The sequence below is a fragment of the Castanea sativa genome, chromosome 6, assembly GCF_040712315.1.
Source record: "Castanea sativa cultivar Marrone di Chiusa Pesio chromosome 6, ASM4071231v1".
Classification (NCBI taxonomy): domain Eukaryota; kingdom Viridiplantae; phylum Streptophyta; class Magnoliopsida; order Fagales; family Fagaceae; genus Castanea; species Castanea sativa.
Window position 1 is genome coordinate 36,954,110 of NC_134018.1, and position 12,887 is coordinate 36,966,996.

The 12,887-nt window shown below is 32.7% G+C and overlaps 1 protein-coding gene across 1 annotated transcript in view; it reads left to right on the forward strand.

Moving 5' to 3' along the window:
- The first annotated feature begins 2,118 nt into the window (after positions 1–2,118).
- LOC142638646 (two pore calcium channel protein 1-like) overlaps positions 2,119–12,887 on the forward strand; it is a 38,563-nt gene continuing 27,794 nt past the window's right edge. The window contains exons 1-7 of the mRNA XM_075812692.1: positions 2,119–2,409; positions 3,514–3,657; positions 3,733–3,840; positions 7,928–8,023; positions 9,238–9,368; positions 12,029–12,089; positions 12,523–12,689. Coding sequence (XP_075668807.1) covers positions 2,272–2,409; positions 3,514–3,657; positions 3,733–3,840; positions 7,928–8,023; positions 9,238–9,368; positions 12,029–12,089; positions 12,523–12,689 — 845 coding nt within the window. The 5' untranslated portion in view covers positions 2,119–2,271. The remainder of the gene's footprint in view (positions 2,410–3,513; positions 3,658–3,732; positions 3,841–7,927; positions 8,024–9,237; positions 9,369–12,028; positions 12,090–12,522; positions 12,690–12,887) is intronic.

The following is a 12,887-nucleotide window of genomic DNA, read 5'->3' on the forward strand; positions in this document are numbered from 1 at the left end:
TTTTTAAGTCTTTAAATAACAATACTCATATTTTTATACATTTTTTTATTTACATGTATTTTTAAAAAAATTAAAAACTGTTATTTAAATATACATACTTAACGAGTCTTTAATTTGAGGGTTACTAATGAAAAGGATATGGTTTTTTTTTTTGTTACTGTATAAATTTAAGGGGAAAAAGTTGAGTTTTGTACTTCAATACTTTCTAGTATGTTGAATAGAGATATTTATGACACAAATTTCCCTCCACCTGTAGCTATTATAATAGTAATAATAATAATAATAATAATAATAATAATAATTGGAGAAATTTTAGTTCCAAACAAGTTTGAAGTTATTAATTTTTTAACCCATTATAGTGATTTATGAGATTATCTATTTTTAAGAATGATGCTATGAATGGGATAGGATATCCTTATTTTTCTTAAAACGAGCTTTGTTATATATTAAAACTTAAAACTGAAAATGTTAATTCCAAATTATTTATTTTTTGACACGAGTAGCAAGAGGCTGTAATCCCAAAAACACTCGGTAAATTCTAGTTGTGTTTGTTATCTATGAATTAAATTACTAAAACAAAGGAAAAGTGTTTTGGAAAAAGCATAAGAAAGAATAATCTAAGCTTTAAAATTATAAAATTAGAAGTTGGAATAGACAGTGTTTTCGACAAGAATGAATCAAAAGATTCAAAACTGATAATATATAAAAAGAAAGGGGGAGGTCATGAAAAGCAGGTGAGGGCGCACAGTCCCGATCCATTCCTTTCGACCGACTTACATTTTATAGCATAATATTCTTTTTATTATGCTAGTCATATATAATTTTATCATGTTTTTATATATTCTTTTTTCCTAAAAAAATCTTGTATCTAGTTTTAAATTTATTATTTTTTAAAATAGTGTTTATGTTTATTAATTAATTTTAAATTTTCCTTTAGATTAATTTTAGATATTTTCAGGTCGGCTAGGACAACTCCGTATCAATTGATCCATGTTTATCCCCCTCAACAGAACTATCTACATCCAGAATCTTCTTCCACATGCCTTGCTAAAAAGCAAAAAGCTGCACACTTGTATTTTAAGAGAATGATAGTATGAGGTCAAATTATGATAGCTCCAATAAGATCGCTTCAATGTTAGGAATCCATTGGGTTAATTATTGCTTTTCTTTTATTTCTCTTTCTTTTTTCACGAACTGTTTTATTATTTAATTGCTTTCATTGATAGTAAACTAATCATAGCATGCACGATCTTGAATGCTTGCATCATTTATTATTATTATTATTGTTCTTATTTTTAACATAGTAGTGTTACACAAGTATGCCTGGAGAAATTTCTTGGTGATCAAATGACCATTCATGAATACCACACGTATGATGGTCATTCCATAAATACAAAATTTTTGTGAGGTGTAAGGTAAGGGTCGAGATTTAAGTTTCTAAGAAGAAACTTCTCACACATGTAAACTTAAATTAGTTTGAGTATAATTTTTATTTTGTATAAAAAAAATGACCATTCATAGCACATGATTAAAAATAAATGGTGTGTCAAATTATATTTAGGATATTATGTTAAATAAATTTAGTGTAAGATAACAAAAATAGAAATAATTTAATCTAATAATGGATTTGTTAAAAAGATACCTAAACTCTTTAGCTTCCACCTCCCAAAGTTTTGCTTTTTATCTCACATTTCTTCTAAAAAAGTAACAAAACTAACTTTTTAAAAAATATGTTAACTTAAAAATTTAGTTTCACTCTTAACAAATAAGTTACCGAAAATTAAGTGATACTAAACGGATATCATCCACAAGAAACCTTTTTTTAACTAATTTCATTACTTTTTGATGTTAAAAATATTTAATTTAATAAAGGCTAAATATTAGTGCATATCTAATTGTTGTGTCACAACCGTACACAAACTTTGCAGTAAAATCTTGGCTTATATCACAATTTGAGCTCAATAAACATTGCTATTCAAAGAGAGTAAGAGAGAGTGCATGGAAGGAGGCATGAGGGGTTGCTCATGGGAACACCACTCTTCGTAACCCGACACAGAAGCCAAAGTCAAAAGTTCACACATTTGAGATCTTTTATTAATAGTAACGAAGATTCATTTCATAACTTTCTCACTACGTGTCGGATGAAAAGCCCATATTATCTTCACCACCTCTTTCTCTTTCTCTCTCTGTCTGTCTCTGTTTCTCTGGTTTTGTTGTTTTGAATTGAAACCAATTGTCATTTTGGTTTCAGTTTTCATTTGTCTGTTATAGATGGAGAAGGAGAAGCCTCTGCTAAGCGGAGAAAGCAGTAGAGCTACTGCGGCTGGTCGCAAGAGAGAGCACCATAATCGTTCTGAGGCCATTGCTTACGGCTCGCCTTTTGAAAAGGCCGCTGCTCTCGTTGATCTGGTTCGTTTCATTCTTTGTTTCACTTTTTTTTTTTTTTTTCACTTTTTTAATGTATCCAATAATTCATCATCTTCTTTCCCTTTTAAGAAAGTGTTTATTTTTTGGGGGGTGTTAAGATTAGAGTTTTGGTGAATGTAGTTGTGTTTTAATGGTGAATTTGATAATGGGTTTTGTGTTTGGTAATTATGTAACAATGTAATGAATGGTTGTAGTTATAGTTGATTAGGCTTATTTTATTTGTTTTGGATGTGGAATTTTGGAGGATTTTGATGTGATTTGGTGATGTTGATGTGAATTTTCAAATGGGTTTGTGTTTGATAATATCTGTAGTGGGATAAAAATTAGACATAGTGCTGTACATTATGTTCTCAATTGCATTCAAACACTTGGTTGCATTTGCCAATAAGACATAAATAGCATTATGCTTCTTGTTAATACTGATTTTTGAAGTCTATTTCATAATGGGCTTGTCTTTAGAATTTCAAAGTAGGTTTCCATGAAGACAAGTTCAATTGAGCTTTTACCATAAAAGAAAATGAACAAGAAGAGTCATATGAGAATTCAAATTGATTTTGAAAAAAAATTAATATCTTGTAATGTGTGGTGATAGAATCATAGAAGGGGCGGCACATTAATCCGTTTGACATTTACTATACATTGGTAATATATGTTTTTTTTTTTTTTGCCTTTTCTCAAATATTGTCCTTCCATTTTATGATTGCAATCTTTCGTGATTTTGTTGAAAGCCTTTAAAGTACATGATGAAATCAGGGATATATTTCTGAAGTTTCCTTTTAATAATTCTTTTAACGCGTGTACCTAACCAAAGAAGAAGTTCATTGATGTGCATCTCTTTTTTAATTTTAATTTTATCCTCATAGGGTGTCCTTTGATTTACATTGGATTTTGTGATATTTGGAAGACTTACGAATTGTGTAACCAAGAAAGAAACAAATAGAAATTTTTAGCCTTGTCTACCATTTCTCTCTCTGAACAAATATATAACGAGATTTTCAGTCATTACTTCTTTAATATTCTTATTCTCAAAATTTTCTAACAAATGATTACTTTTTATTGGTTATTGTTTGAAAATGCTTTCTGCAGGCTGAAGATGGTATTGGTTTACCCGAGCAAATTCTTGATCAATCAAACTTCCAAAGTGCTGCAAAATACTACTTCGTTTTTATTCAATTTGATTTCATTTGGTCCCTCAATTATTTTGCAATGATAATCCTAAATTTCTTAGAGGTTGGATTTTTTTCCCCCTTTAATTTTGGTAAACCATGGTATTTATTTATTCTGAACTTTCTAAACTCTGTGCAGAAACCTTTGTGGTGTACCAACTATTCTACAGATTCTTGCAATGATAGGGATTACTACTTTCTTGGGCAGTTGCCCTACTTATCTGGTGGGGAGTCTCTTATTTATGAGGTAAGAGTTAGATATTTAGAAAAATTGTATATGACCTCTAATTTTAATAATAATTATTTAAATTGGAAATGTTTGAAAACTATTTAGGAATCTAGTTTATAGGACAAAGCCACTTCTGTTTAGCATCTGTTTGCTATTTTTGTGCCAAGTGGTTACCTTCTATACTTGAAATGATTGGAGTTTCTTGTTGATGTAGGATCTTTAAAATTTTTGCACCAAATTAGGATTATTAATGATATTTTGAAGGGTTCTTGAATAGGGTTTGATGTTTAAAGGTGTAGGTAAGGTTAAGTAATAAAAATATTGGATCTTGAATGAATTTGAAGGCTTTTTGGTGTCAAAATAGTGAGTGGAACATGAAACAAAAATAGATAAAGCCTAAGCAACCACACCTAAGTTTCCTAAGAAATCACACCCTCAAGGCTTAAAAAAAAATTAGCTGCTGGAATTTTATTAAAGTCAATCTCTTTATCTAAATTTTATTGTCTACATAGCATATAGAAGGCTATTACAAAACCCAATTGTAGAAAGGACTACTAAGTGCTAATAACCTCTTTTCTAGAAGGACCAAGAATCCTAATAACAAAGCAAATATAGAAAAAGACTCAACATATAATTAGACACATGGGCTCGTAGTACAGCCCATTCTGGAAAATCTAGAAAAATACTAGATTCCCCTTATTCTAATAAATCTTAATTAAAACTGATCTAGCAACTTTCTAACCTAAATAAACTTAATACTCTAATACAGTCACTAATAACTAAAGTAGCCTATGAAAGGATCCAATAGGCTGCACATCAAAACCAGATCATAATTCTAGAATATTTTGATATTTACTCTTGTTTTTTTCTTGAACTATTTGTTGGTTGCATCAGGAATGTGTGGTATCAACATAAATTTATTATTCATGGGGTAATATATATTATATAATTTAAATAAACCATGATGAACAAGTGTTTAGGAAATTAATGGGCACATAGTAAGTTGGGGCCACAATTTAAAAATTTGAATCCCTCACCTATCCCACCCTAAAGAAAATCTCTTTGAATTTTTTATTCAACCTTTTTGTAACTCTTACAGACAATAGGAATAAATATAAGAAATAAGTTGGATGGCTAGATAAGGTACTTTTGATTAGAGAGAGTCTCCCCCCTTTTGATAAGTACAATTTCTTCTGGCTGGTCAACCTCTTGTGCATTTTATCTATAATGAAATCACATATGTGCCTTGAAGTGAGATCCCTAAGGCAAAAGTATTTCATCAGAATGGATGAGACATGTAATCCGAGATTACTTGCCAATTCCTTGACATTCATTACCTCTCCAATTGGCACATTTTCATATATACTTAAATTGATCCTCAAGCTTGAAACTGCCTTGAAACAAATAAGGACGCATCTTAAATAGCAAAGTTGGATTGAGTTTACATTGCAGAAGATCCTCAGCTTTTGCTAACATCCTTCTCATCCCTCAACCACCATAAACAATAATGGGAAAGGGGATCTCCTTCACATTAGCCACCATTGCTATTGAAAAAACACTAGGGGTGCCATTCACTAGGATAAGAAATTTGAATGTGGAAATACAAAATGCTATACACTTCCTCTATTTTCCCCCAAAGCCACATCTTTGTAACAAATAAATCAAAAAATCCCAATTGACATGGTCATAATTCTTTTTCAGATTAATTTTGCACAAAACCCACAAATTGTCAAATTTCAAATGACCATTTAAACATTCATTTGCTATCAGGGTAGTGTCAAGTATTTCCAATGGAGACTGCCCCCCATTGTCATAAAAATAGTTATATTTGGATGGCTGCCCCCTATTGTTTGATGTGGTGCCTTTGGAAGGACAGGAATAACCAGAGCTTTGAGGATTTTGAGAGAACTTTGCCGAATCTTAAATAATTTTTCTTTAAAACCTAGTTGGATAGGATGTCAGTAGTGCGTAGTTATTCTCTATGTTTGGTTTGTGATTTGATAGATCTTTGTAATTTGCGTGCTTGATTGTATGGCCCCTAGTTTTATACACCTGTATACTTGAGTGACTGTATCAGTTTGATCTCAATAAAATTCATTATTTAAAATTAAAAAAAAAAGATTTTGAGGAATTGCTGGATATTTGTAAGTGATGCAAATTGTCTTGGATATTTGTAACTTATGCAAATTTAAGTATCTGTCCTACCTAGCTACTATTTGGATTAGAAACTTCAATGTTTAATATGAATTCAGGTTCCAAAAAACATTGCAACTAAAATTTCATATTTTGATAATATTTATTTTTTGATTGGTGAGTTAAATGCGCTTGGTAGGTTTTGAATCCATGACATCACTGTCCAGCCACAACCCTTCAGCCAAACTTCTGAAAGACGGAAGTTCCATTTGGGTCGATGGTCATTGGACTTGATAAGAAAATTACAAGTGAAATTTTGATATTTTGAAAAAGATTATGATGAATTGTTGAAAGTTTCTTTGATAATGGCAGTAAGACCTATTTAAAAATCTGTCTTAAAGGAACAATATCCTCAGTTTGTCTTCTTTGATCAGAAGTCTCAGGTTTGACCCATTATGAGAAGGGTCTGTAGTTTGGTTAAGCACAAAAAAGAAAAAAAGAAGAAGATCATGGCCATTTGTTGTATCTTTGTTAATGGATGTTGGATTGTGGGTAGGTGATCATTATCAAATACTGATAACCTGTTAATGATGTTTTCTAGGTGGGCATTTTTTGGTTATTCGATCATATTAGGTCTAGTGTTAAGAAGGTGTTGATTGAATACATAGCATGTCAAGGATTTATGTTATTTATAGTCTGGTTAGTCTTAGAAATGATACATGGTGTCGAGGTGGTACATAAATCTTGTACTCGAACTACAAAATGTTTAATTTTGGGAATATTTAGGGTGGTTGGTGTACGAAAAAGGTGACAAGTCCTTATGGGGTTAGCCTGTGGAGATACATTAGAAATGGCTGGTTGAACTTCTCTAAACTCCTTGTATATGATGTGGGGGATGGTACTAGAGTGAAATTTTGGAAGCATGTGTGTGGGGATTGTACTTTCCAAGAAGCCTTCCTGGAGCTTTATTGTCTTAGTAGGTCAAAGGATTCCTTAGTGGCTGAAGTTATAGGTTGGTCTGCTGGGAGGTTTCACTGGAATGTGCAATTTCGTTGTCCACCACAAGATTGGGAAGAAGAAGCCTTTGATCGGTTTAGGGGGTTGGTCTATTCTTCGACAGTGCGGCGGTTTGGTCCTGATAAGGTTTGTTGGAGGCCTGTAAGTAATAGAGGTTTTGAGGTTAGAGGATATTATAACTCCTACCCTTCTACTCTTGTTTCCTTCTCATGGAGAATGATATGGCAATCGAAGGTTCCTCCAAGTGAGCTTTCTTTTCTTGGTCTGCTTCCTTAGGTAAGATCTTAACAACAAACAACCTTCGTAAAAGACGTGTGCTAGTCCTTGACTGGTGCTATATGTGTAAGAGCTGTGGGGAGTTGGTGGATCATCTTCTACTTCATTGCCCCATAGCTTGGGAGTTGTGGTCTTTTGTTTTCTGCTTGTTTGGTTTTCACTGGGTTATGCCTCATTTTGTTTTTGAGCTGTTTGAGGCTTGACAAGGAAAGTTTGCGCGACATCGTCACATTGATGTTTGGAGATTAGTGCCTCATTGCTTGATATGGTGCATTTGGCGTAAAAGGAATGCTAGAAGTTTTGAGGGTTGTGAACGTTCTTTGCTAGAGATTAAGTCTTTTTTCATGCACACTCTCTTTGAATGGAGTGTGATCTTTTCTCATTTTTCTTGTTCTTCTTTTCCTATTTTTCTTGATCATTGGACTTTTGTTACTTGATTTGTGCCACCATAATACATCCCCAATGTACTTGGTTTGGCACTTGTTCTATTATTAATAATATTCTTACGTTACTTATCAAAAAAAAAAAAAAAGAATGTTTAATTTTGGGCATGTTCCTAGATCCTTAAGGTTTATTTGAGCATGTTAGCTTAATTTTTTTGTACCACTAGTTTCCTTGGTTTGATGTATTATTGAGACAATCTTTTGCAAGTTTTATTAGTTTCTGCTTTTTTATGCAGGGCATATCTCTATTCATACTTGTGATACATACCTACTTTCCAATTTCATATGAAGGGTACCATCTTTATTGGAAAAGTCTTCTTAATCGATTAAAGGTACTTCCTGATTCTTTCTCTTGTAGGTATTTTCTGACTTACCAAAAAGTGAAAGAAAGTGATTTCCTGGTTTTTAATTTTTACCAAGAAGCCTTTTTTGATAATCAGAACCTTCTGTATATATCTTGTACTAGGTATTTAAATTTGTGACTCAAATAACTGATAAGTTCACCAAAGAAAGTAAATCTTTCATGAGATTGACTTCTTTAGTTATTTAGCTGATACTCTCTTTGTTGTATTATTAACCACTTTTCTTTTCATGCTGCTTCAGTGGATTTTCTCTTTGGTTGTCATTCTGATCTTCTTTCACCTTTAGTTTGTATTGAAATGCTTCTAGATGTTGTTGCATTTTGGTTCATTGAATATGTTCTTAATATTGAGATGACTTAATTTCCTCCTTACTTGTATTCTTCTCATCCATGTTCATATTCTTATTTTGGTTGCATTTTTTAAAGTGCACATATTGCTTCTTGAGTGACCATTTTACAACTTTATGCACTTTTATCATAACTTTGTTTGCATTTCTTTTGTATATTTCCAGTTCCGGTGTACTAGGTGTGCCCTGTTTTAGTAAAATCTTTACTTACTAAAAAAAATCTGATTTCTTCATATGATAGTTACTTGATGATAAATGCATATTAAATGCATTTAAAAAAAAAAAAAAGGTTGGCAAGTGGATCTAATAGATAGAGTTCCTAGCAGGAGTTGGTTTGATCAAGGTTAAAGAATTGACCACGTAAGACAGCCTGAAATTGCCTTCGATATATAAAAAAATTATTTATTGTTTTTTCTATGATTTGGATGAAGGCCCAAAACAATGGTCTATGATTCAAGCTGTGAATAGATCGAAATGCATATTTTGTTGATAATGAAAAGAAGTCTTAAGCAATGAAATATCCTTGATAGAAAGTAAAATGTAGCCTTTTGATATCTAAATTTTCTTTCCATTAATTTTTGGATTAGTTTGAGTAGTGGCAGCAACAAAAACATCAACAGCGTCCACAATGATTTGACCGGAATAAGAAACAGTGTATCTTTGAGATCATATGATCTTACAGTTTATAATGCAATTCATATGTTGACCCTTTATATGTAGGCCAGAGAAGAAAAAAGTCTGGTGCTGACATATATCTGATTTATCTGTTGAAAGTTCAATGTTGTGATATTCTGTTCCTTTAGTCTGACTGTGAAATTTCCATTTTTGTTTTTTTCAGGTGGCTTTGCTGTTAATTTGGGTTGCTGATATACTGGTTTATGCTCTCTATTTGTCTTCAGGGGGCTTTGATTATCTTCCTTTTAGAATTGCACCATATATCAGAGTTGTGTTTTTCATGCTGAACTTTAGGTACTGTGTGATAAAACCCTTTTTTTTTTTTTTAATTACCCGTATCTTTGTGTGTGTGTGCATGCCTAGAATTTAGATGTAAGGAAACATGGGCTCGTACACTGATTTTGCAGAGGTTAAGTCTTATGAACTTATACTTCCCGAGGTACATTTAAAAAGTTATGCTTTGAAATGAAAATGCAGTAGGGTCCTCTAAAACAAGAAATCAAGATAGTCCTTTTTTCATGGTGAGAAAAGAAAGAGAACGAGGACAATAAGAAAGAAAAGAATGAAGATGAAGTGACAGCACAATGTGACTCCTCTACTTATGATATATAAGAGAAGAGAGAGAAGAGGAGGGAGGGAGAGATGGGAGGAGAAAAGCTCTTTCAAAATGCCATTCAGCATTTAATTATTGTTAAGGCTGATTCTGTGTTATACTTATACCAGAACTATTAATAGGCTTTAGAAGCCCTAGAAACAGATAGTAACCTTCTAGAACTTTCCCAAGAAATATTATAGTATGCTAAGACTCTAATTTCCTTGACAAAGACTTCCCAAAATTAATAATCATGTCAATCTTTAATAATTACATCCCCTGTCCAGGGATCATATATCCTGCATTTTACTATAGTGCAATTCTTCCAATATTGTCCAGTTGGCTTAATCAAATTGATGTAGGACAATTGATGTGGTGGGTTTAGGGTAGAAAAGAAGAAGAATTAGAGAGAAGTTAGGGCGGTATAGGGGCTGTGTGAACAGTATCCGTGAATAGTAACCCTAGAAAGAAAGAAGAGAAAATAAAGAAAAGAGAGAAGGAGAAAGAAACAATAAAGGCCAATGTGCCTATCGCTCAAAACACTCAATTTTATTAATTAACTCATTCTACTCCTTTTGTACATTGAGCACCCTATATATATAAAGACTTGTACTAGTAGTATTAGGATTCCTAATAGTACAAGGACTATTATTTAACCCTAATAAATTAAACCAAAGCCCATACATAAAGACCCATAATTAAATAAGACTCATTAATAAAACTTGTGGCCTATAACTATGGCCCATACCCAACAATTGTAAAATTACTAAAATATCCTTGACTCAAGAATAACCAAATAAAATATAAAAACTTAATTAACTACCATGGACACTTATTCTTGGGCTTTGCCTTAGCCTTAGCCTTAGGTGTCCAAAGTTAATATCCTTTCTTTAACCATGTTATGATTCCGCCATCACAAATGTTGCCAAATCAGTAAAATAGCTAACTTAGCTCTGCCTCACCTAGCTGCTCATGGACCTCAAATGCCTTTCAATGTCTCTCTCCCTCTAACATCTTCCCCTTCAAGGTGAATGGTGAATCTGTTGACCATCTCTTCCTTCATTGTCTAGTGGCTAAGGATCTGTGGTCTATGATTTTGGGCTTATTTGGAGTAATTTTTGTTATGCCAAAGTCTGTTGTTGAGCTCCTAGCTTCCTGGCAAGATTGGTTTGGTCGTCATTGAAATGGACATATAGGGATGGTCATTCCCCATTATTTGATGTGGTGTCTTTGGTGGGAAAGAAATAGCAGATGCTTTGAAGATAAAGAGAGATCCATGCCAAGCCTAATTATTATTCTTTAGAACCTTATTGGACCAGTTGTCAGCTTTGGGAAACAAATCCTTATCTTATATTCTTGATTTACTTGATTCATTTAATTGTTGTTCTTGATTTGTTTACACCTGTATACTTCCTGTGTACGGGGTGTCTCTTTTATTTTATTTTATCATATCAATAAATCTTAATTACTTACCATAAAAAAAACTCCCTCTTCATTCATTCTCTCTCTTGTAGCTGGGATTGAGGAATTTTATGGTGGTGTCTCTTTTATGGTGGTTTCTTTGATGGTGGGTGAGCATGAGACCATTATTGGGAATGTTATCATTTTATAAGTCCTTGGAATTCAAGAGCTTTGAGTTGGTCATGTGTCCGAAGATTTGTATATCACTCTCTCTCCATGCCTTGGTGGACAGTACTGATTGCAATTTTGATAGGTAGGTTGCTTACCTTGAGATAGTGGTCATTAGCTTTATCTCTTGTGGGACATTGGTAATGGTCATTAGCTTTATCTCTATTCGAGATGCAATGGGTGGTCCCAATAAATATAGATGTTTGTGGGCTGGAAAGGGAGATCTCTTTGCCATTTGAGAAGTGTAGTTTGGGTGGTAGTTTCACTTTGTCTTATGAGGACAATTTGGTGGGAGAGAAATAACAGTACATTTCATGATTCCAAGTTTAATGGAACATCTTTAAAATTCATTCTTGTATTATCCTTGTATGACCGGATGCTGATCATAGGCAGATATCATTGTGATTCTCTCTTTTTTTAATTTTTTGGTTGTAATTTGTTGAGGAGGATTTAATGTTTTCTCCATTTTGTACTTGTTCTACCTTTTCTACTAAGATATTTATCACTTATCAAGAAAAAAATTCATCGCTACTCTTCAAGTGAATGGAGTTATAATCAAGAAGACCTAAGAGCAGTTAATGAAAAATGAACTATGGAGTAAGGGTTACTGACTGTAGATAGCTATACATGTTACATGTCATGATGTGCATCCATGTCTTTATACTTTACTTTTAACTGTTAAACAACTTATGTTAAATTAGTTTGATGTTTTCTCATTCTTTTTTGTTTGTAGGGAATTACGAGCAACCATCTTCATCCTGGCTGGAATGCTTAGCACCTACTTAAACGTTCTGGTATCTTTGCTATCTTATTGTTGTACATTATCTTTACTGTTGTTGAGTTTACAATTTTTTTTAGTTTATAAACAATTTGTAGAGATAAATAATCATAAATTCAATGGTGTCAAATTTGACTACATCAGTTTTACTGTATGAGTGGTCAATTGCTATTGGCAGGACTCTGTTCCTTTTGTAGATTTTATAGATGTCGTTAGTCTTACAATGTAATTTTTTAGTGGACTCTTGTCTATTTCATCTGTACTTAAGGTCTTCTCTCTCTAATAAAATTTCTTACAAGAAAATTTACTTTTTGCTTGTGACTTTGGGAGGATAGTTCACTTTCATTTGCATCTATTCCATTTTAATCTATTGTTTAGTTGTGAAGATACATACTGCTTAATGCTTTTAGTTTTCATGCTTATTGCTGACTGCTTTTCTTGAATTGCAGGCTTTAGTTCTTTTATTTCTTCTGTTTTCCAGTTGGTTAGCCTATGTCATGTTTGAAGATACCCAGCAAGGGAAAATAGTATTTACTTCGTATGGCACCACACTATATCAGATGTTTGTTTTGTTCACCACATCCAACAATCCAGATGTTTGGATTCCAGCGTACAAGTAAGTAGGAGTGATTTAGATACCTTTTTTCCTTTTATATTTTTGCAGTGTTGTTCAATTTCTGGCTTGCTATTACTGAACTGGAACATGTCCAATTGTTGCTGTTCTTTGCACGAAAATAATGCATCATTTTGAAGCTGTTAATCCCTTCTTTGATATGTCATTTAAAAAGAATTGAAAAAAAAAAAATTTGTTGTC